At 44.7% G+C, this 25,073-nt stretch overlaps 1 protein-coding gene across 12 annotated transcripts in view; it reads left to right on the forward strand.

The window, feature by feature from the left end:
• Positions 1-25,073, forward strand: part of LOC105492953 (PBX homeobox 1) — a 330,443-nt gene that overhangs the window by 217,898 nt on the left and 87,472 nt on the right. For all 12 annotated transcript variants that reach the window (XM_071074773.1, XM_071074764.1, XM_071074769.1 and 9 more), the window contains one exon: positions 17,949-18,193. In XM_071074773.1, coding sequence (XP_070930874.1) covers positions 17,949-18,193 — 245 coding nt within the window. The remainder of the gene's footprint in view (positions 1-17,948; positions 18,194-25,073) is intronic.

A 25,073-nucleotide genomic window follows, 5' to 3' on the forward strand; every position in this document is an offset into this window, starting at 1 on the left:
CTGTTCAAACCCAGTAACTTCAAGATTTTGCAAAGACTGGAAGGAGCGGAGGATGTGGGCATCAGCTGGAATCTAATTTGCCTCCCCTCCACACTTGCTGTTCCCCATTTCTCAACTGCTGTCTCCCAGTGTAATTACCATTTCGAGCATTTTCTGTTCATCCCCTGTAGGTACACCACATCGTGCCAACAACCCATGGCCCAGCAGGAGTATACAGTAGCCTTTGCCAGGGTCCACCAGGGCTTGATTACACTTCACGGCTGTAATTCAAGCCTGCTAATCCTCCTCTGCGTTCGGAAAAGAGGCCTGTTCTGTTCGATAAGCTGATTACTGTCTGGTGTGTGCTTCATGCCTAGCAAGAGTTGTTTATATGTGGAATTATTGCTGGCTGGGCTCCGGGCTTCGCTACACTGAGGAAGCTCGCTTAGGGGTCAGGGGTGTCAGGCTTCACCTCTGATCTGGGAGGGGTGAGAAGTGGAGTGTTGATTACAGCTGTTTTTCTCTCAACCTCTGTGCTGGTGGCTAAATATTTACTTTTCTCTGTTAACGGAAGGAGCCAGATAAGATTTTAAGAGTCTGAGACTTTTGCCCCTAGGACCCACTGTCAAAGATCATAGAGTGAAAGATCACTGCCCCAGACTTGCCACATTCTGATTAGGTTTGCAGGGCGATCTTAGTGGTCTTTTGTCTTGAGGGTTACGTTAGGAAGGACTATGGCGGGACAAGTTGAGTGTGTGGTGAAATCAACAGCCACAGACTCAAGAGGGCCCGACCACAGGGAAAGGATGCCCGCAGAGACCATGTGAATACTTTCTCACACTCAGAGACATTTTCTTCAAAGCCACAGAAGCCTTGAAACCACCTTTGCCTCTGCCTACCAGCCCATCTCTGGTCTGGTGTGCAGCTAGTGGCTTGGGTGCAGTCTACGAAGCCCTTGCTCTTCATGGAGGAGGAAGTGCATTTTGTTACAACCATCTGTCCAGTGAGGTTGGCGTGATTTATGCTGGCTGCACTCTCGGGATTCCCATCCCTTTTGCGGGGTATTTTGTCCCCAGATGCAGAGCTGAGGTTCTGCTTAATACTGGCTTTTAAGTGTTTAAGCCCTACAAATGGCTATTCGGTTTAATGGTGTGATGACGGAGTGAGTGCTGAAACAAGTACAGGTAAACAGAAGCACCTGGCCTTTGTCACCTGCTGCATGAGCATACATTGGGGTCTGTTTGTGTATTTGAATATGTGGCAGTCTACACTGGAGTAAGGAAATAAGGATGAATGTCAAAAGGCTTAATTGTGATGATATCACAATCGGAGGCCATTTGTTGAGTAAACTTCCTCCACATCTCTGTATACTAATAATCAGTTTGTCTACGTTTCTCTATGACAGCATCATTTCCTTTAAGGCAGGCACTTTGTCTTTTATTTCTGTGACGGTTGCCTCTCTGGCCCATAGTAACCAATCAAGGAATGGGTTTTTGGTTTAATGAACGAGTAATTAATAGATTTCAGTAAAGAGGCAGCCTATCCTAGATTGAATGCACAGTATAAATTGCTAGGTATTTATCATAGCTCATTGCAGGTGGGTTCCTTCCCAGGTACCTTTCTTGCCTTTCTAGGAAGCAGGGAATCCACATTCCCAGAAACGTGGGTGTTCCTTAGGTGTAAAGGGCATGGCCAGCTAAGGGCAGAACAGAAAAGCTGCTCTGGAAGGGGTAGGGGGCAGCTGTGGCATGTGATTTAGAAGGAAGGGGTGCTGTGCTTTGTCTCACTGCTGAGACATCTGAGCCACATAGTACCTCTTGATCCACAAATATCTTGAGAGATTTTTTGTTGTTGTTGTTGTTGTTGTTGTTGTTGTTGTTGTTGTTGTTGAGATGGAGTCTCGCTGTGTTACCCAGGCTGGGGTACAGTGGCACAGTCTCCGCTCACTGCAAGCTCCACCTCCTGGGTTCACGCCATTCTACTGCCTCAGCCTCCTGAGTAGCTGGGACTACAGGTGCCCGCCACCATGCCTGGCCAAAATTTTTTTTTTTTTTTTTTTTTGTATTTTTAGTAGAGACGGGGTTTCACCGTGTTAGCCAGGATGGTCTTGATCTCCTGACCTCATGATCCACCCGCCTCAGCCTCCCAAAGTGCTGGGATTACAGGCGTGAGCCACCATGCCCGGCCTCTTGAGTGTTATTTTATCTCCCTCTTTTCTTCTTCCATTCACACCTACCTTTTTCCTTTTTGAGTCCTCTTTTTTTTTTTTTTATCTAAAGTGTTCTCTTCCCTTTGCCTTTTCTAGGGAAATAATTGTCCCTTAAAGATCAGCATATTCTCCAAATGGATAAATTGTGCCCCAAGGGGCATTTCTTTTCCTTGTGACTTTAATTTCTAGTCTTAGAACATATCCAAAAGGAAATGCAGAGGTGCAAAGTTTTAAGCCTAATTTGAGCAATAAAATATTTCTTTTCTGTGCAATGATTAACTTTCCCTTCTTTAATTTCAAGAGGTTAATGAATCTGTGAGTTCAGTATACTTGTCATTGTACGTGTGGCTGGGCTAAAATTTAATATTGAATCTCTGCATTAAATCTTGTGGTTTTTTCATTTGTGCGTTTTGTGTGTGTGTGTGGTGGGAAGAGAGAGAGAGAGAGATGGGAGGTGGGGAGGGGCTGCCATTCAAAAGATGGGAGGTACAAGTAACGGAGGCTTTTTTTCTTCCCCCTACATATGAACTGAATAAATATTTGGCCATCGAAAGAATAATCGTTTTGGAAAACCACACCTTGAAATTCACCTTAGCATCTTTGAAATAATCTGAGGAGGGGCTGGGCATGGTGGCTCATGCCTGTAATCTGAGCACTTTGGGAGGCCGACATGGAGGGATCACTTGAGGCCAGGAGTTCAAGACCAGCCTGGCCAATATGGCAAAACTCCATCTCTACTAAAAACACAAAAACTAGCCAGGCTTGGTGGCATGCGCCTGTAGTCACAGCCACCTGGGAGGCTGAGATGGGAGCATCGCTTGACCCTGGGAGGCGGAGGCTGCAGTGAACCAGGATCTGGCCACCGCACTCCACCCGGGGCTACAGAGTGAGATCCTACCTCAAACAACAACAACAACAAAATCTCAGGAGGTTTTAAGGGTCAAGAGATGAATAGCGAGGCTGCATTCCAGAGACTCTGACCATAAAGCTAAACTCTGAGCATTTTCTCATAGGACATCATCACTCACTATGGTATTTCAAAAGTCTAGGGTCCTACCACCGTCACAGGACTACAGAAGTAGCAAACAAAGGAGGGCGGAATTAAGAAATCTCTGCTTTTATTCTGTTCATAATTATTTACATCCCTGTCACTTAAAGCCTGGAGATAACTATGTGTCTGATTTCCAACCTGTGGTCGCCATCCTTGGTTTTGCAATCAGCAGCACTGTTTGAACGTTTACCTAAAGCAGAAATCTCTTAGTCTGTACCAATGTCAGTTCCCTGGGATTCTCTCTAGAAGAGGAAAGAAAACTATGTGAACATCATTCGCATTGGTTTGCAGAATCTTAAAATTAGTTAGTTTACTTTAGGCTGAAATGACTCCATAACCTTTTGGTTTTTTGCAAGAAAAAGAAGTATATATTATATATACCTTCAACATCCTTGATACAAGTGCTAGATGTTTCTCTCATTGGAAACCTTCAAAATGCCTTTCCTTTCAGTTTTCCTGAGCCCACTTGTTATTTTGGTAACATGAAGATAGGGAGGTGGCCCCATAGTTCTGGTTTGCAAATTGGGAACAGAGGCTGGAACTGGAGTATATCTCCTGCTGGGTGATGCTGAACATTAAGACCAAGGTCTTACACCAGCAACCCAGTGCTATTCATTACCAAACAGGGCAAAAACGGGGTAACTTTCATTTCACTTCCATATCTCCTGTCCCAAAAAGCGAAGTCAAATTCAGCATTAAAAAAAAGTGTTTGCACAACTGTAATTTTTGATGGTGTAGTGTAGAAACAATACTGTGTATATTTGGTTTGCTTTAAGACATAATAGACCAGGTGCAGTGGCTCACGCCTGTAATCCCAACACTTTGCAAGACCGAGGCAGGAGGATCACTTGAGCTCAGCATGTTGAGACCAGCCTGGGCAAAATAGGGAGACCCTATCACTACAAAAAAATTAAAGTAGCCAGGCGTGGTAGTGTGTGCCTGTAGTCCCAGCTACTTGGGAGGCTGATGTGGGAGGATTGCTTGGACCTGGGAGGTTGAGGCTGCAATAAGCCGTGATTGCACCACTGCACTCCAGCCTGGACAACAGAGTGAGACTCTATCTCAGAAAAAAAAAAAAAAGAATAGGTTAGAGTGTGAAGCTGAGAAAACTACATGTGTGTCGTTAGTAGTTTTTCTTGGTTTAGGCTAGTTCAGGAAAACAGAAACGAAATTCTGCAGAAGGCAGCAAGAAAGTCCACACTGGCCTTCATGCTGTGAAACTCTGCCAGCTGCTACTTGAGGTTCAACCCTATTCTTTCTTCAGGGCACCGCCTTTGCTTGCTACCAACCTTGCTACAACTGGAGGCAGCTGTGAGGTAGGGAGAACACCCTGAGCGAAGTCAACTGCAGAACTAAGTGTGTGCCCTTGGGCCACTTTGACTTCCAGTACCTCAGTTTCCTCATCTGATTAAAAAAGGGTTAATAATACCCCATAACGTTCATGTGAGAATAAAAGCAGAATGGATTTGTAAGGTTTAATTTCCATGAAAGAAAACATGGCGTATTTAATTCTTCTCTACCACCTTGTCCATATATCTGTTCTAGCAATTTCACTTTGTATATTAGCTCTTTCCCCCATGATTCTGCACACTTGTCTTATTTCTGGTCAAGTTTCCCCAACGAAATATAGGTCCTGTCAAAGAGTAGATCCTCAGTATATTATGTTGAATGAACAATTGACCGAGAGACCAACTGGGGTCCTTGTTGGAGTAGCAGTGTTGGCAAAATTGTGCAGCCTGGTCACACTTTGTGCGGGTTGAGAGATTTTTATTTTAACTGAGCTGTAAGGCTGTCACTGAACATAAGTGGACATGACCAGTCTGGCAGAGTCAAACAGAGTGCTGCTGGAAAGCAGGCAGCACCGAAAGAGAAAAGCAAATTTGGCTTCTAAGATGACCATATGTCTGTTACCCCAGAAAGCATGAGCCCCTGCAAAGGTCTCTGCTGAAGTGGGGAGAGTTGGAGCCTCCTCTGTTCTGCAAAGGATTTGCAGGGTGCTTAGCATGCTGGCCCCAGTGTCCTCATGGAAATAGGGATGGCTTGCTAGGGGCTGTCCCATACAACCAGAGTTGGGCTAAATGAAGTGCCATCAACAAGGTGCCTACGAAGGGCCATGCTAATGTCTGGCCAGTGAAACGGGAACTTCCAGAGCAGATATTACATGGGTTGGAGAGATGTTGCTTTACTCAGTGAGCAGGAAAGCCAGACACCTCTTCAGAGAAATACAGTAAGAACCACAGTAAATAAGGCCCAGCCTCAGGGAGGCAGATATTTAAAGGAAAATTAAGACGGCGCCTCATCTATCTCTCTGTCACCCGTTGATGCATTTAGCCAGCGTCTTGTGGTGCTAAATGCTTTTTGATGATGATGGTTCATGATGACCACTGTACCTCCCCACAGGGGTGGGCGCCTCCGATGTGATAGTTCTTAGTGGGGGGCTCCATCTCCAGTGCACAGAAAGAAGGAATGGTCCAGAGACCCCCTACTCTCCCCGAGTTCCCCATTTTACCAGCATGTAAAAGCAAGTGGAGGCAACAACCACCACAAAAAAGCCCGTCTGAAAATAAGAGCCTAATCGCTCCCATCTGCTCCAGTGCTGCTTCCTCTCGCTGCCTGCCAGGATGTTTGCCGCAGATGCTAAGTAGCACATTATTTTCGATAAGTTAACAATCATTTACTTGAAATCTACTTCTCCTTTAAAATGTCCCCCTGGAAACTTGAATCGGCAGCCGAGAAGCCTTGCTCAGGATGGAATTTGAATGCTTGCACTCAAGTTCGAGAACAGTTAAACCCATTTGACCGCCAGGTGTTGATGAATTGTAAATTTCAGCCCCTTAGACTCTGTTGGGAAGAGAGGAAGACTGTCCAGGAGAACAGAGCCACTCCTTAGGCCTCATTTCCCCAAGGGAAGGCATAGTGCTGAGATGAGAGACAGGAAATGATGGCTCCATGGAGTCGTCCCCAAAGCAGAAATATCGCACATCCCTGAAGATATTAAGTCAGTAGCTTTCTTGGTCCCCATGAGATCTCTTTTATCCAGAGACTGATCTAGTGAAGATTAAAGGCAGAATTTGCAATCTGGAGCTCATAATCTCAGTCGCCCTTCCCCCATTCCACTGTCACAACCAGGATTTCTTATTTAGTGCCTCTTGTCCAGGACACCGTTCGTATCATGCCCTGCCATCCGCTCTTCCCTGTCAGTTAAAGGCTTAGCGCGTTCAGGGGCTACTTGGAAAGTTCTGAGAAGCAGCAAATGCCTCCTGCTTTTCATGCGGCCTGTTTGCCTGTGTGTTCTGTGGCTCCTTGTGTCTAAGGACAGTACGAGTGACTCATTAGCAGCACGGCATGTGCTTGGGGTGGTTTTTGTAACAGTGGTGATGGATCATCCACATACTCTCCCTGAAGGACCCTGACTGACCTTGTATGCATTTGTGAGATGACTGTCTGGGGTCACAGGTGTTGTTTGTGGTCATGGAAAAAGAAAAGCTAATTGGCGTGTGTTTTGAAATGGACCTGGGGCGCCCATAAATAGACCCAGTGTCCTTCAGCTGGAGAATTCTGCTTCCACTAAAGTGAATGGAGGTGATTTCTCCTCTAAGTAGAGTGCGTTGGGATCTCTCTTCCAATCCTCTGTACCTGACAAATTGAGCAGGCTGGTTAGAGTAAAACCCTGATTTTATTAGTATAGTGTAAGGAAACATCCCACTCTAAGATATAGATCAGTATATGCAGAAAGGCAAGTTACAGGCACTCAGCCTCAGGTCATGTGTTAGAACTTTGGTCTCACAGGTTTACAGTTTAGTCCACCTTAGAATTGCCTTGGTCAAGATAGAATCTGCTTTTCTACTCCCTCATCACGGAGGTTCTTGGCTGGTTTCCACATACAGCCACCCCTCACCACCTGGCACTGTATTCTCAGTCCAGACTAAACTCCTCAAGGGCACCCGATATCCTCACTAGGTGATGTCTTTCCTTGTTTACTCATCCCAGACTTCCTGGGCCTTCTTTTGCCTCTGCTGATAGCCCTGGTAGTATCCAAGAGAGGCCCCTCTAATGACCAAGGTCTCTTTGATCTGCTCTAAAACCTCTTTTTGCCAGGAGTTCCCCACAGTGACTACTCAAGTTTTTCTGTGACTTGCCTCTGGTTATTAAACCTGCCTCTTTCTAATTTTCTCTGTAATACTCTAACATGAAATCACTCTGCCTTCTAGATTTTTTTCTTATTTTTAGAAATAGTTTGTATTAGCTTAGATTGGTTAAGCTGTCTAAAGCAAACAAAACAAAATCAAACCCTCTGAAAAACCCCAGAATAACATGGCTTAAACAAAATATAAGTTTATTTTTTCCTTTCGTTTCTTATAGCCCAAAGATGACTGGCGGGCTGGTCTCCAGGGTGTGGGAACTCCCATCTGGCTTCTTTCCCTAGAGTGGCTTCCAGCGCCCAGCCCAGCTCATGGTCCGGGGGATGGGGGAGCTGCAGAAGGGATGGAGTGATTAAGAGTACTGCGCCTCGTTGCCCAACTCTAGGCCACTGGTCACCCTGGTTGGAATTTTCGGTTTGGCATCAGTGACATCATTCCTTTGTCTGTCCTTGGTCTGCACACCTCTGTCTGTGGCTGTCACCTGGCAGAGGTTTGCATTTCAGTCTTACTGGGAAGGAAGCCTGGTCTAGCAGGGAAAAGGTGTATCATATTATCAGTGGTAGTTCTCGTCTCCTGTGATCTGTAGATTTGGAAGTAATCATGGATCGCGTTAAGACTAAACAATCGACGAATTCTGTAAGGACTGCCCAAGGTCAATAGCTCATTGTATTAGGAACCCTGCATTTGAATTATTCAGCAGTTTTCAAAAACTGGGAAATATTCCTGTGGGAGCAAAATGTTCTTTATTTCAAACTTGTTCTGATGAAATTGTTTGGAAAGTTAGAGAAAAACTAGTTCTGTTCCTACTCAGGTTGTAGATACGGGCTGGAAAATGCCATTTGTCCCTAGGAGCTAGAAGCTAATTTGTAGCCTCAAGATAGCAGTGACAATGGCAACGGGGTAAGACAACACGGAAGCACGCACAGCCCGGGCAAGTCACTGTAATATTTCACCTATGGGGTTTCTCTACATCCCGGCGGAGAAGGGTGACTGTGAGTCGCAGATCCCATCTAAAATCAAAACTTAAACATGCTTCCTCAAACCTTCGAGTACAAATAGCGTCTTTACCCTCTTCTGGTTATAATGTATTTATTTTTTAATGGAAATTTGAAAGCAGCCATTAAAGAGGACTTCCAGGCCAGCTTGTCTGACACAAGGTGAGATGACTTCAGAGCTAAGTGGTTCCCAGCAGGGTCTTCCAGCCTCAGAAAGAGAGGCTTCCAGTGTGAGCTCTGCCAGGCCAGGAGGATGGTGTCGCCTCTGGCTCAGGGAGGCCAGGGTTGAAGACTGTGGCATCTCCTCTGAGTGAAGACTTAAGAAGCTGCAGAATCCTTAATGTACTTGGGCAAAACAGCAAGAAAGGACTATAAAGAGGAGAAAAGAGGAGAGAAAGAAGACATTTTGAAATGTATTCTGTTGGCTGAGGATCTATGGATTCCTTAGCCTGTGACGGTATTAGTGTGAGCTTGCCTGGAAACATAGGTCAGTAAGGTAGCGGGGGTGTCTGTGTGTATGTGTGTGTGCTTGCATGTATATGTGTGTGTATATTCTTGGCTTATCCTGGTTTCTCCTGTGTTGTTGATTTCTAACACGCAGAAAAACCAAACTCTTAACTCTAAATCTATCCTGCTTTTTTATTCCTCCCAAAGGAATCTTTATCAGTGAGATTGGTTCAGATTTAACCAAAAATCTAAAATCTATCAGTCACCAAGCACTACTATGTGCTTTTGTAAAAATAACCTTATTTAATCCTTAGTAAGAATTAAGGCATAGGTGAAGTCACATAGTAGGAGTCTTGGGCCTGGCTTTGAAACTGATGAAGTCACCTAGTAGGAGTCTTGGGTCTGGCTTTGAACCTAGACACCCATGGCCTGTTTTAGTGCACATTTTTTTTGTGTGTGTGCGCCATGCTGTGGCACTAACAGAAGAAAGCTCGCGCCCATACTTACACATTTCTGGGTATTAAAATGTGGTAGGAGAAGGAAATCTATCCTGTATTAGCTTTTGCCAGAAAGCAGGCAATGTGCTAGGTGCCTCACTGAGACTCGGAACTGCAGAACATTTTTACCTTAAGGCTAAAGAGTATTGAGAAACTTCTTCTGTTTTCTCTCTGTGGTTGCTTCCTTTAGGAAATACCATTGTAGAGAGAAGCTTTCATCTCCACGGAATGCACAGCAAGCTGCCAACCAATGGCTCCACATTTTTCATGCTTTTTATGTGTAACTAAGAAGGAAACTGTTCCTTGTATCATGGGTTACCACAGGCAATCCAGGTCTCACACACCCTCCCCTGGCCCTGGTCCTGGCCTTCTGTCTTTCCGATGGCTTTCCCCCTTTCCTCGTACCTCTGGGTATGTCAGTCAGAGGCCAAAGCTGCTGTAAGTCATGCCTTCCTACCAACTTCTGTGGCTCCTGTTTAGGCAAAGGGCTTTCCTGAGCAGCAGTCCAGACTTGAGCTATTAAGGACCAAAGCCCCTCGCCTAGGCAGCCGGCACCCATCCAGAAAGGCAGGGGCCTATCGCCCAGCACATTAGCTTTCTCCCTGCCAGCTGGCCCAGGGAGGCGCAGTGTGCCAAGTGGGAACGTGTGAATGGGATCCATGCCCATGCATCCCCTGAGAAGTAGAAAATGCACGTGACCAGAACCGCCAAAACCTAACCCGGGGAAAAAGATGACAAGAAAAACTTGGTGTGTTCCTCTAAAGACAACCACAAAACATAAACAAACAAACAAAAACCTAAAACTGTCTCAAGAGTGTCATATAATTTTGTTTTCATCCCTTGCCCTAAAACCTCACACAAAGTTTTACACAGAGTGGCTGTTGGCTAAATGTGAAAAACGAGTGAATCTAAGAGCTCCTCGCAGGACCACGTTTATCTGGAAAGTCAGTACGGTGCCTGGCACTGTAGTAAATGCTCAATAAATATTCCTGGGATGAAACACTTGAGGACCTCAAATTCTTGCCTTTGTTTGACTAAAGCTTTCAAATCCCTGAACTTGGTTACATTTTGGCCTACCTGCTTAGCAAACCAAGAAAAACAGTTGCAATGGCTTAAAAATATATTATCTTACCTTCAATACAAATCCCCTACTTTAAGAAACCCTGGACCTAGATTAATTCCCACCTCCGTGTCTCTGAGATTCTAGAGGGCTGAGAGACAACCCTGGGGGAACAAGGGTGGCTTTCAACATTTGGAGATTTCTTAAACTAGAACTTGCTCATCTGAAGAGGCCACTCCAGGTCTACTGCAGCATCTAGGGTCTCCACTTGGGGCCGGAAGGTGTCAACTCAGGTGGTAACTGCTTTCCCTGTACTAATCAGAAGCACTGACTGACACCTATCAGTAATGCTGACTTCTAAAATTTAGAAAATAGAATCGTCAGTCATTTCTATTTGTTTGATTAATAACTCTTTAAAAATCACCGTTAAAAAAAAAGACATTTCACATCAAACAAACAGAGATTGAGAATTAGGAGTGAAGAACACGAGGGCCTGCTGCCCTGAGTTTCAAGACATTAACAGAAGATTTGGGTCCCACCTTTGGTTGAGAATAATCAAATTAAAGCATAGTTATTTCTCAGCTTGAGGAGGTTCCAGGCTGTGGCTATATTGAGCTTATAGGAAGTAAGCAAAATCAGAGGAAGAAGTATATGTGCATCAGTTGGATGCACACAAATCTCCAGATCTGCAGTTGTTATCCACCCACCCTGGCAATCTCACGTACCCACAAGCCTCAAAGCAGTTGGTATCCTGTGTCCGATGGACTGGAGGAGCGTAAACCACGGGCTCCTTGAAGTCAGAGCCCATATCTGGTTCATCCAAGGTCCCAGCATCCAGCTCATTCTTGTCACCTTGGAGGTACTTGAGCAGTAATTCGTTTGATTGCACTGAGCGTTCCTCAGAGGGCCTGTTTGTGGAGACCACCTCTATGTGGCCCCTTGGCTGCCAGGCCCTGTCAGCTGTCACAGGGCGCTTCTTCCCCAGGTACCAGTCACCAACCAGACTTTTCCCAGCACCCGGAGCCTTTGTCACTGATAATATTGGCTTCCTGGGGACATACCAGGCTGGGTCCAGGAAACTCTGGCTTGATGCCAGTGTAGTTTTGCTTGTTTAGAATTGTCAGATTTGAAAAGGCAGATTTGACAGTTTTTTGAAGTGGATATGGAAGAGGTGGCAGAGAGAACAGCCTTCTACCCAACAGCATGCTGGCTGTGGTACAACTTGTAACTGGAATGCAGGGGGAAAGAGAGCACATACAGGGAATTGGCTGCCTGGCTGAGAACAGGAAGCTGAGGCAGAGATCCTTGGATCTCACCAGCCTGTATCTTCCTTCCCTCCTTGACTCTTTATTACATTGCTCTTAAGAAATACTGGAACAGATACTTAGTGTCAGAGGCCCTGTGAGGTTGTGTGGGGAACCGCCTTTCAGGAGTTCACAGTCTTGCTGGCAAGATGGTAGGTGTGCCCTGGCGTGTCCTGAGATGCCCCACGGCTGTGGTCTAGGCAGTACGTGCCCTGGTGGCTCAGAGGCTTAGAGATCATTTTTGGCTTTTCTAATCGGGGCAGATTTCATAAAGGATTTTGAGCTGAAATTTAAAATGAAATAGGACTGTAGTAAGTGGATTTCTGTGGCTAAGAAAGAAGAGGGCATTCTGTCACCCAATACAGTGGCTCTAACCATGATAGTGGAAAGAGCTAATGGGAAAGGACCAGATTTAGAGAAATTAAAAGAAATTAGGAAATCAATAGAAAAAACTTCCTTCCTTCCATTACTCATATCTGATTGTTTTCTTTTTGGCCGGAGTAACAGTGTGCCTTCGGCATCAGAAGAGACTGTGTGTTTGTGTTTGTGTGTGTGTGTGTGTGTGCGTGCATGCACAGAATAGATATCACATCCATGTAGCTGCCTGTTATGAAAAGGATTCAGAACTGCAATATTGGAGAGGACTAAAGTGTCCAAGAGTTAAAGATCTAGAGTTCAGTCTCGGCTGTGTCTCATTTGCTTTGATTTTGGGGAAATGTGCTTTGCTTTTATAATCTTCAATTATCTGCTCTGTAAGTTTGGAACATTACTTCATGTTTTATAAGGTGATGTAATTCAGTGCGTGCAAGTACTTTATGAACAAATAAAAGGTGTAACTCTGATGCTCTCAGGAAGCAAGCACTTTGCTCCTAAAACTGCATCGCTGACTTAGGAATGAGGCGGGGAGAGCTGGTCTCTCTTTTCTAACTCTTCTGGTAGGATGTGGTAAAGACTTAGCTCCTGGGCAATAGAACACTCTGCATGGAGGTTTGTGCCTACAAATCAAACAAAGAGATCAGCCAGAGAGAGCCTGTCCTTTTGCACACCTTGTGCCTTTCCCCAAACCACCTGCCTCTCTGCTGTCTTGTTCTTTATCTGTTTCTCTCTCTCAGCTCAGCTTTGGGCCCCTGGACTGTTGTCCAAATCTGAAGACCACCCTCCCTGTAGATCTGCCCTCCTCCCCTCCCCACCTGCCCCCACCTGTGGAAGTTTGAATCTGAACAGAGGCATTCCCCCAGCACGAACCTGGACACTTGAGACTGTCCGCCCGCGTGGAGAACCAGTCCTTGGTGAAGAAAGAGTGCCCTCTAGTGGGCATTGACTGGAGCTGCTCCGGACCCACGTCGCTCGGCCAAGGACAAAACAACCCGCACACAGCCTTCCCACTAAGGATGATCTTGACTGTGCCTTTGGGTTTGGTTTGTTTTTCTCCTTGTGTGAAGAAAAAGAAAGAAAGAACAGCAGGGGACAAGTGGTGAGAGCAGCTGCCACAATGCTGTGACAGTCCCCTTATCTTAGGAGTTTTACCAAAGAATTAACCCCAGGGCAAGCGATGGCAGCAAGGTACATGTGACATCAGAAGCTTTTTAAAGGGCTTGTGACAATTCCTGTATAAATCACCTACATGTCTCAACTGGTCTCTTCCATAATTGGGTGGATTTGTGAGAAGGAAACTCCTTCTATAAGAATTGTTACCAAATGGGTTAAAGATATTCATGGGTGCAAGCCCTCTGCAGATTGCATATCCACTGCAGTCAATGACATTTTTTGGGTAGTGGACGCGTCCAGGCCTGCCTGGCCATTAAAATCCTATATGCATGGGGACAAACAGGGGATTTGGCCCTTTAAAACCTATTTCACAGAAAGCTGCTGGGGTGGGGAGGGAAGAAATGAGGAGGAGGGAGAGAGCGCAGGGCACCCATCAGGGAAGCAGGAACCTGATCATATGTGATGGTTGCTGGATTAGGTAACAGCTCCGCTGGTTGAAATTGGATCTTGGAGGATGAGTGTTAACATCTCTGGTGTCCTGGCGGAAGGTTCATTCGAGTCTTGCATGCTGCTGCAGAGATAAAAAGGAGCTTTTAAATAATCATTTTGTCTCCTACTCACCAGAGTACTGGCTTCAAGCAATAAATAGGTAGCATCAGTTCTGCTGAGACAGATCACCCTTTTCATTTATTTATCTAATGTTGGTGGGAGTTTTTTTAACCACCGGGCTGAACAGTTTCTGTATCAGTGAAGCCCAACACCTATTCTTAATAGTGGTATATTTGGATTCTCCTTGTGCTGGCTATAAATATGAGCATGCAAGGTTGCTTACTGGGCCATCTCTGCCCCCTCCAAGCATTACAGACACAGCCCAAATCCACCAGAACTGAATTTTCTATGCAAAATAGTGCAAGATGAAGGTTTTCTTTTAAGATTTTCCCTTGTTCATATTGTTCCTTAAAAAATTTTTTTTTGGGGTTCTTGCACAATCATTTTCTATTTTCATAATTTGAGTATAATTTAAAGGGTGTAATTTAGAAATGACTGTTGTTTTTTCCCCCCCCCCCCTTTTCTTTTCATTCTTTTATTTTCTTCAGATCTCTGATTTGGGACCTATTTATGTGTCCCGGACTCTGAGTGTAAATGCAAGCAACATTTATGCTGTGGTGCGCTGTGTCTATCTTATCAATTTCTAATTGGCCACATTTAGAAACTAAGTCTATGAACTCATAGTGAATTCAGATTTCTTTTTCAGGAGTATTTGTTTGCAAGATTCATAAAATGATATAAACGCTAAGCGAAATGCTCACACTTTCTGGCCCCACCCTACCCACCGCCGCTGGGCTCAATTAAATGTATCCTTCATACCTGAGAGAAAAGAGTCAGTATGCTTTATGCTGTAAGCTCTGCAACCCTCCTGAAACTTCCATGGCAGGTAGGGGCTTGCAGTCTATCCTTTCAGTGTTCTTTGCCAGCCTTGACAATTTTCTTTCTTATTCTATTTAAAATCAGTTAGATTTGAAGGCAAGAAAAGTATTAATTAGGAGGTGTGTAGAGTTTGTGTGGAATTGTTTGTGCTTCCCATTGATTGTTTTAAAAAGATGGAGCAGAGGCGTGAAACCGAGAGGGGCTAGAAAGAGGAAATATTCTCAGAGGTAAATATTAGGTACACGGGAAATATTGATAGTGACGTGCACGTGATCACCTACGTAGCTCCTGGAGGAGCGAGGACCAGAACTGTCTGTCTGCCTCGCCTCTCCCTTCTTTCATACCTCACTGAGTCTGGCTGGAGGAATAAGCTGATGGAATGAATGAGGCCGCTTGGGGTACCCGTGCGATTGGAGAAGGTGGGATACTTGATGCTACCTCAAGTAGGCAGTGCTTAAGCTAGTCCTGGCAAGGCAAGTCCTGACAGTTAATAGGACATCATTCTTTTTTGCTTCGCTGTTGTTGTTGAGACCAGAGGTTGTCCTAAGATCTCTCAGTGTTGGGCCGCATGCAGGACCCGTTGGCTATGGAGCAGCCAGGTGGACCCACGTGAAGGCATTAACACCCGGCCGAAGGGTTACCAGCCTCAGCATCGCGGGGAATGTTCCTACCAGCTGTGGGGGCTTACAGCCTCTTCTGAAGGAAGTATATTGGACATGAGATTCAATAGAGTGAATGAGAGAATAGAATTTTGCCCCAGCACAATGTTTTGAATAATTGAGCTAAAGTGAAAGAACTGTATTTATTAATGGCTCAGAGGGGATTCTTTTTTTTTTTTTTCTCATTTGTAAATGACCCATAAATATCTTTGTTGATAAGACTATTACATTTATCATATAAAGAGAAACACCCATAAACCCCACGTAGAGGTGAGGAAGGAGGGGCTGCTGGGGGCTGCTGCCGGATGCTTGGACGCACCAGATTCTTTTTGGCGCCTTTAGGGCCTGGTATTGAGGGAATGGTTACAGCAGCCATCTACTTTCTTAAGGAAACCTTTGTTAGCGGCAATTTGTTCTTCAGAGTGCTTTGGAGATTTGAGTAAATAAATTTGAGAAACAATAACGTGACTAAATCCTTATTATTCAAAGATCAGCTAAAGGAGCAGTTTCCCATTCAGTCTCCTAAGCCTACAAAAGAAGGATTTTATTGAAAAAAAGTCCACAAAATAAACTTCAATGATCTCCTAACCTTTTGCCATCACTACTGTAGCAATTTTGTTTTTGCGTAGCAGAATATTACACATTCAGGTTTGAAGAGAGAAGATCATGACCTGATAGCTTTGTGGTTTGTGTCTAGGGTGCAGGCTTCCTTCTTTTCTCCTTCCCAGCTACTTGCTCTCCCTCCTCCCTCCCTCTCCTTCCCTTACTCTCATCCTTTTTTACTTCATCATGGAGTCCAAGCTTCTGCTCTGCACCTTTTGTCCTCTATGCTCCTTATGGCCACCTCTGGTCCACATGGCTCACCATTCCATTGGATGGTCTCGTGTTTTGTGAGAGCCATACTGTAGTTTCCCTTTTGGCCTAGGAATTGGGATTTCTTCTGAACAACGTTCAGGGTTGGTTCTTGTGCTGCCTGTTGGCAGCCAGGAGCGTGTGGGCACAGCCAGCAGTTATGCTGGTATTATATGTGATGGAACACTCAGACATCTAGACATACCCTCATTGAACTCATCTTCACCTTCCCTGTCACAACCCGCAGCCCTGCTTTGCCAGGGCTGGGGAGACACCAGGAACTGGCACCGTCCCCCTGGGGCTCACCAGATGCACCCTGCCATGAAACAGCTCTTGACTCTGCTCCGGTGTGTGAATATCCACCAGGGACTTAGACCCTGCCACCTCCATCCCCAAAATGTGAGCCAACACCGGACCCCTCTCCTCTGCCTTTAATCACTTCCTCTTTCCCACCCTACCCACACATTCTTTTCAATTTCTTAAACATTGAAAACACTTTTTATGTTCCCTCTTAACAAAGACTTGGCTGCTGACAACCGAACTGGATTTAGATGAGTGATTTATTTTATGGGAGGTTGTCTGAAGGGGTAGTAAAAAAAAGACTGTCTCGCTCTTCTGCTGATTTACTAAATCACTGGATCTCCTTCAGTCCAAATCACCACCAGGGGTCCTGGTGTTTTAATAAAAAGCAGCTATCTCATTGATCTGAGACGCCATCCTACCAGAGCACTGGCTTCCCCCAATCCCTGGAGACAGCTTGTTAAAAGGACCTCACCCTTGTTTCCAACAGGACAGAGTCCTTATCACTCAGAACAGATAGATCTCAATTTTTGGAGCTAAACGACCCTGCTCAAGGGCTGATTTGTCTTCTTGCTATGCTAGACCTCACTCTCTGCTAGTCCACAGGAAAGGTCTTAAGATTTCATTCCAAATGTACTGGATTCATGTACCTTAGGTGATTTTGGAAATGAAAAATTTAAACTGATCAAACATTGCAAAGAAAGGCAATGAGTGCAAAACCACAAACTTACGGAAATTTAAAATGAGAAAGAGGGAAATGCTTTTCCTTAAACTGAAATTAGTATGGGGATAAAAGTAAAAAATATATTTTGTTATAATTACTTTTTTTTTTTGAGATGGAGTCTCGCTCTGTCGCCCAGGCTGGAGTGCAGTGAGTGGTGTAATCTTGGCTCACTGCAACCTCCGCCTTCTGGGTTCAAGGTATTCCCCTCCCTCAGCCTCCCGAGTAGCTGGGACTACAGGTGTGCGCCACCAGGCCTGGCTAATTTTTTGTATTTTAGTAGAGATGGGGTTTCAACATGTTTGCCAGGATGGTCTCGATTTCCTGACCTTGTGTTCCACCCGCCTCAGCCTCCTAAAGTGCTGGGATTACAGGTGTGAGCCACCACGCCCGGCCGAATTTACCATTTTAAACTATTTCTAAGTGTACAGTCGAGTGACATTAAGTACATTTGTATTATTTTGCTGCCATCTCAAAAACTCAGCTTCCCAAAGTGAAATTCTGTGCTCATTAAACAATAGCTCCCCACTCCTCTCCCCAACTCATGGTACCTGTTATTCTGCGTTCTGCCTCTTATAAATGTGATTATTCTAGATTCCACATACAAGTGGAGTGTAATTTTGGAAGACAGCAAGTACCTCCTTCATTTGCTCACCCTCTCGGTTTCTCTTTTTCCAGCCTTTCTTCTATTCCTCAAATGGCATCTTGCAAGTAATTTGGCAGCTTATTTAGCCAAAGAACACAAATGTGTTTTGTTTTTTAATTTTCTTTCTTGGGTTACTATTAACGCTCTCTTCCCTTTGTCCTTTTCTGTAGTTTTGAGTATCCGAGGAGCCCAGGAGGAGGAGCCCACAGACCCCCAGCTGATGCGGCTGGACAACATGCTGTTAGCGGAAGGCGTGGCGGGGCCTGAGAAGGGCGGAGGGTCGGCGGCAGCAGCGGCAGCTGCGGCGGCTTCTGGAGGGGCAGGTTCAGACAACTCAGTGGAACATTCAGATTACAGAGCCAAACTCTCACAGATCAGACAAATCTACCATACGGAGCTGGAGAAATACGAGCAGGTAACCAGAACCACCTGGGGCTCAGCACCCAGGTCATTTAGGAAAGGGTAGAGGAAGCACAACCCTGGGGCTTGTAGAGACGAGCGGCTCACGTTTCCCAGGTGCTGGCGTCCTTGTGCCCGGCATCCCCTGCCTGGCCACAGAGCCCTGGCCAAACTTCAGTCTGCCAAGTCCTGGTCTCAACTGTTAAAAACCTAGGCGTTCAGTGGAGGTAAAGGCATTAAAAAATGTGCAACGCTGTAAGTGATGATTTCAAGGAAACATGAATCATGCATAGAAGGAACACTCCATGCCTGGACTCCAGAATGTGTGCCTCTAATGGGCAGTCCTGGCTCTCACCCAGGCGCTGTAGGTGATCAGCAGAGTCACCAGCTAACCTGCCAGAAGGTGGGAGGTTTTTCTCTGGCCCTTGTGTTTTCCTTATGTATTAGGAGGATTATACTTTTTCTGGGTGCTCATAGTATCCTATGGGAAAGTGTTTAAAACTTGGCCCTAGAGTCCCTCACTTTACCCAGACTCAGTTCAAATGAGAGTTAAACATACTCCCTCTTTGACCTAATATATGGTATGGAATATGATACACATCATCCTTTGTTAAAAGGTTAAAGGGTTCAGGAGACCCATGGAGCCAGACAAACTGGGATTCTAATCCGGGCACTGGTCTGTGGGACTCAGTGTTCTGCATACTCAATTCTGAAAGCTGATGGGTGGCACAGATCTGTGGATTTGGAGTCACGGATGTGAAGGACCATAAAACTTACATAAAGAAAAGGGCAAGAAAGGCTGTTAACTACAAAGCAATACATGTAGGGTCTCCTGATTATAACAGAGCCCCTCTCTAATAAAGAACATCCTCCCCACAAACACATACACATACACATACACACATCTATATAGCAACGCTAGTTCCTCTGTTTAGTGTAAGCATGCTACTTTATCAGGAGTTCTTTAACAGCAGCTTTTCATTTAGATAATAGGTAAGTTTGTTGTTACCTCTTGTGATGCAACATTGTACTGAAGTTCTCCATTACCTTACTCTCATTGAATCATTCCCTTCCCTTCCCTTCTTTTCTTTTTCTTTTCTTTCTTTCTTTTTTTGTTTTTGAGATGGGGCCTCACTCTGTCACCCAGGCTGGAGTGCAGTGGCACGATCTCTGCTCACTGCAACCTCCATGTCCCAGGTTCAAGCAATTCTCCTACCTCAGCCTCCTGAGTAGCTGGGATTACAGGCAGGCGCTACCATACCCAGCTAATCGTTGTATTTTTAGTAGAGACAGGGTTTCACTATGTTGGCCAGGCTGGTCTCAAACTCCTGACCTCAGGTGATCCACCTGCTTCGGCCTTCCAAAGTGCTGGGATTACAGGCATGAGCCACCACACCCGGCCCCTTCCTTTTTAAAAGCCAAAAAAGAAGAGAGAGAAAAAGTGGAAGGTAGAAGACCCTGTGCAGTCCACTCATAACTAGATAGAAGGCAAATGCAAACTTAATAGAAAATTTAAATTTTAAAACAGAAATAGGCATTTTAAAATTTAAAGTGAATAAAGTTTCATTACTGCACTCCTATCTACCTTTGGAATGGATTTCTACAAAATCCTGTCTTTTATGAGGGCAAAAAAATTGCTGTGAAGCCAAGAATAGTGAAATTTGACCATCAGACAAGGTGTAGGGAGGGTGAAGGGGAGGAAAATGAAAGCAAGCTGTGGTAAGAAGCTGTGAGTCATCCTCCTTTGCCGCCTTGGGAAAGAACAAATGTTCTTGCCACAGTGTTGGCTCCTATAGACATTTCCCCAGATCCCAGGCAATGCTGAGCTCAGAGAGCTGGCTGAACTCGGACAGTTTCCCCAGCCATGACCATCGTTTAGAATTTGCAGTCTGCCCTAACCTAAAAGGGTAATTTTGGAAGGCAAATGGGGACAGACCTCTCGCTGACCTCTTGGGTTCTTATTACCCAATGTTCTTCCTACTTCGCCTTCACCAATAACCCTGTCCTCTGGCATAGCAAGCTGTCCTCAGATTTGTCCTCCAGGTTAACTCATGCCAAAGAACAGGACACAAGACAAGCCCAGAGTGTGACTTCCTTCACTAAACCGTAACTGCAATGGATGTTAGGTTGGGAGGTGTTGAAAACTGTCTTTAGTCTGAGCTCAGGTTGCCAGCAACGTAGAACTGCTTCCTTGATTTAAACCTTCTTATCATTCTTCCATCCTCATCCAAAATGACTAAAAATCATGACAGCTGTAGTACATTTCAATAGCATGTCACCAATCACAAAACTCTGTGGCTGACATAATGGTACTTGCTCCTCAAGGCAATGTTGAGATTGGGCACCCAGGACAGGTACTGCCATCCTCTCCCTTTTGATACAGGTGAGGAAATGGAGATGAAAGAGGTTAAGATGTGGTGGAGGTCACACATTTAATGAGGGAGAGAATTTGCCCTAGAATCCAGGATTTGACCCTTACCCCAAGGGCTCTTATTAGAACGATGCCTGACACCACTTTGTAAGAAGAGAATGTGGATGTCTTTCCACAATGGAGTAGCCAGGTTGTCCTCTCTGTTACTTCCTTGGACTAGATTACTGGCACCTAAGAGAGGGTTGTGATAAGAATATTCTCTTCAGAAACTCCCTGTGGGGACTTAGCTATTCTAAACAATAAAGATGTTGGAAATTGAGAACTTCAGATCTCCATCAGTACAGAAACAAATTGTGTTCAGTGTAGAAGTTGTGGTGGTCGTCTGTATTTATTATTTTTAAAAGTGCTAAAATGTCATCTATTTGTTTATATGGGCATTTTCTAGTTAAGAAGTGAATACTGCTTAATATATTTTGGATGCTTAATAACTTATTAATATTAGTTGTGTTGTTAATTATAGTAAACAGCAGATTGTAGGGAAATTATGCTATTAACCTTCTAGCTAGTGTGTCTGAGAGATATATCTTCTTCATTTTCCTGTAACAGTTCCTTATGGGGATTTTTTAAAAATAGAAAACCTTGGTCAAGTGAAAGTGTCAGTATTTTAGTAATACCTACCTGAAATTACCAAATTGGTTACTTAATAATTAATTCTGTTGTTTTATTTTTGGCATGGTGATGGCAGATAACTACACAATAATTAACTATTGTAGCTCACCCTCACCCTTATCCCTCCAAAAACAAAACAAAACAAAAAACTACCTGAATCAGCCATTGTTTCACCCTGAGGTTATTAAATAAAGAAACCATCAGGAGACTTTTTATTTTTGAGACGGAGTCTCGCTTTGTTGCCCAGGCTGGAGTGCAGTGGCACGATCTCAGCTCACTGCAACCTCCGCCTGGGGTTCAAGCGATTCTCCTGCCTCAGCCTCCCAAGTAGCTGGGACTACAGGTGTGCGCCACCATGTCCAGCTAATTTTTGTATTTTTGGTAGAGACGGGGTTTCACCATGTTGGCCAGGATGGTCTCGATCTCCTGATGTGATCCGCCTGCCTCAGCCTCCCAAAGTACTAGGATTACAGGCGTGAGCCACCACGCCCAGCACTATAAGGTATTTAAGAGCTGGCATATTATAATAGATAAAACCATGATGTCAGAAACCTGAATTTTATTCCAAGATCTACTTTAAAAAAAAAAAATCCTGTGGTTTTGTAGGATTTTTTAGCTTTTGTAAATAATGCTGTTGGGGAATTGGCAGGACTAAATCTCTAATGTTGAACTGAACTGGGTTAATTCAGTTCATAGCTAAGACAGCCCTAAGATCCCAGTTACTTTTGTTGATGAGACTGGCAGCCAAATCCAATCTCATCCTTGGATCTCAATCCAATCCATCTTTTTGAAGGAGTCAAGGAAGAAGATAGGTCTTATAGTTCAGGGTGTAAACTTAAACCTTATACGAGACTTTTGAAAGGCTTCCCTTTCATTGTCTGCTTCCACAAACAATGTTGCCCTGTAACCTGGGAGGTCTATTCGAAATCCCTCTGCCCTGTGGAGGCAGCCTGAGCTCCCAGAAAGTAACGGTTTTTTTTGGGGTTTTTTTTGGGGTTCTTTTATTACAGCCTACAGTACTGTCTCCTCTGTTGAGAAACATTCAGCATGTGAGGGTTTTATTTAATTAACAGTTGTAACCCCAAGTATTCACATTCCTGTCACATTGTGAGTGCCTGTCCTGTGGGAAGTAGCCCAGCTTCTTTAGGTACAAGGCTTGAGGGAAGTGAGGAGGAGGTGTGGATAGCTCCTTCCCAGGTACTGGAACAATCTGGATCATTATGCTTTGTCCATCTCAAACGGACTTGGAGCTTTGCTCTGCTCTCTGCTGTGCGTTCCTCGGCAGCTGTTTAGCAGCTGCTTTGCTCCACCTCAGCAGTGGGTGAAACGACTCCACTGTCTGTTTCGTGAAGAGCAGAAAGGGCCCCGGGATACAGTGCCCTGAATAAACGTCAGATATTGTGAGTATTTGTATTCACCATAATGAAGCATATGATTATTAGCCGAGCACTCTCAGCTGGCTTCCCAGCTGAGAGCTGGTGCACTTGACAATCCTCCCTCACATCCAGCCCCTCCTCTCTTTAAGCCCAGACGAGGTGGGGAGGCTGCAGCCCTGTGGGAGGTTGTTTCTCTAGAAAGGCGGCTGGGATGCGTGCTATGTGCCTAGCCCTCCACTCTCCATCCTGTGGTCTCCAGATTTCAGTGAACTTGCTGCCAGGTTTTATTTCCTTCTCTTGGTTGTACAGTTCTGGGTGCTGGGGCTGGCTAGGGAATGAACTTACTATATAGATCTCATGTTTATATAGCCCTTTTCCATGGAGAGTGGAGAGGAACATGCTGTAAGGACCCAATCTTCTATGGGTATATCTTCTGTATAGGCCCGTAGAGTAGAAAGGAGGTATGTATCACCACCTTTACTTTTACCGAGAGGGAAATTGAACTCTGGAGAAGTTTACCCGGTTATCGATATATCCAAATATGCTGGATTTCTAAGTTATCTATATTTTGAAGAGATAATTGTGACATGTGTTTGTAGGGCCAGGCACACATATAGTAACTCATTTAATCCTTACTACACCTTATGAGGTGGGTGTTGTCATCTCGGTTTCACAAATTAGAGAAACGAGGCACAGATACATTAAGTAACTTTGAAGATCCCACAGCCAAGTGAGTCCCAGAGGCAGGAGCTGTGAACCCAGGCTGTGCTCGCACTCAGCCTCTCTGCTGTGTTCCTGTGGGGGATTTGCTCAGTCTGCAGGTCATAGCACAGGAGTGTGGGTGCCGTTAACCTTGCTGGAGGGTCAGGAGTGATTAAAGCCACTTTTGGGTAAATTAAATGAGGCACTGAGTAGTGAAAGGATGTGCCCAAATATTCACGGAGGCGGGGGCAAAAACCCAGGCCTCCCATTCACCAGTGTAGACACAGCCCAGTGGATGCACCTGCCTATGTACCTTTGGCCAACCAACCTCAAAAGATTTCTTAGGTGAATAATCAGTAAATGTGTACTATTGTTACTGTTACTGCGTTATCGACACATGTGACAACGGCAGTGCAATGTTATCAATAACGAGCGTGTTTCTGCTGTTAAATAAGTTGGAGCAGGCCAGGCGTGGTGGCTCACGCCTGTAATACCAGCACTTTGGGAGGCCGAGACGGGTGGATCACGAGGTCAGGAGATCGAGACCATTCTGGCTAACATAGTGAAACCCCGTCTCTACTAAAAAATACAAAAAAACTAGCCGGACGAGGTGGCGGGTGCCTGTAGTCCCAGCTACTCGGGAGGCTGAGGCAGGAGAATGGCGTAAACCCGGGAGGCGGAGCTTGCAGTGAGCTGAGATCGCGCCACTGCACTCCAGCCTGGGCGACAGAGCGAGACTGTCTCAAAAAAAAAAAAAAAAAAAAAAAGTTGGAGCAATTGAGTCTTTAGTTCTTTAACTCTCAAAGCATCATCTTGCCTTTTTTGTTGTGAATCGAATACAGTTTTACAGTATTGCTTTGAGTGAATCTGTGAATAGATGTTTTACTGAATGCTCAGCTAAGGAAACCAGATTATGGATGCTAAGTAAGTCATAGTAACTAAAAGAGAGGTCAGGAGTTTTCAGAGGGGTAAGTTCAGACTCTGGAAAAGGACAGAGGCCATGGCCTAAAATAGGAAGGGCTCAGGCGCTACTTCTGCCTCTTCATGTTTGCTTTGTGCCTGTGGAAATGTCCCTTCACCTCTCTGGGCCACAGTTTTTCTCCCTGTTAAATAAGGAGGTGGGGAAATACGATTTTCAACTCCACCTCCGGAGCTGATGGTATGCTAGTTTATAACCTGAGAATTTTTATTTCTGCAGGGATAGTTCCTGAATCCTCTCAATCATGTTTTGATGCTGTTTCTCTAAGACCCCTGGGGACAGATTCCCTTTGTTTTACAGACATAGTGGATCTTCAGAAGGCCAGAGCAGGAGAGGAAGTTCTTATAATAAAACTTGAAACAGAAATAGATGGATGAGAAATCTCCCAGAAGAGTTATCAAAGCTTTTAATTCCATGATTCCATTTAAACTCTTTTGGCTGTTTATGCATTCTAAAATTGAGTATTTGGAAGCACTCCTATATCAGAAATAATGAGCAAGGCAGAAAGCACATGATACATTTGACCCCAAACTCTCTTTGACTGTTAACTTTGGGACAAAGGGTGGTGTAGTGTGTTTTATACTAGAAGTCATATGCTTACATTTTACTGTAGTAAAATCATGGGAAAAAAATTAAGATAAAATGATTAAGAAATTTTTTTGTGTCTTAAAAAAATTCAACATTATCGCCAAAACTTAGAGCCATAGGGGCTGAAATGGACGTCTACCACAAACTATCTTAGTTTTCTTTATTTGCACAAGTCTCTAGAAAAGCCCACATGCTCCTTGTGTCATAGACT

Source organism: Macaca nemestrina, chromosome 1, assembly GCF_043159975.1.
Source record: "Macaca nemestrina isolate mMacNem1 chromosome 1, mMacNem.hap1, whole genome shotgun sequence".
Lineage (NCBI taxonomy): Eukaryota > Metazoa > Chordata > Mammalia > Primates > Cercopithecidae > Macaca > Macaca nemestrina.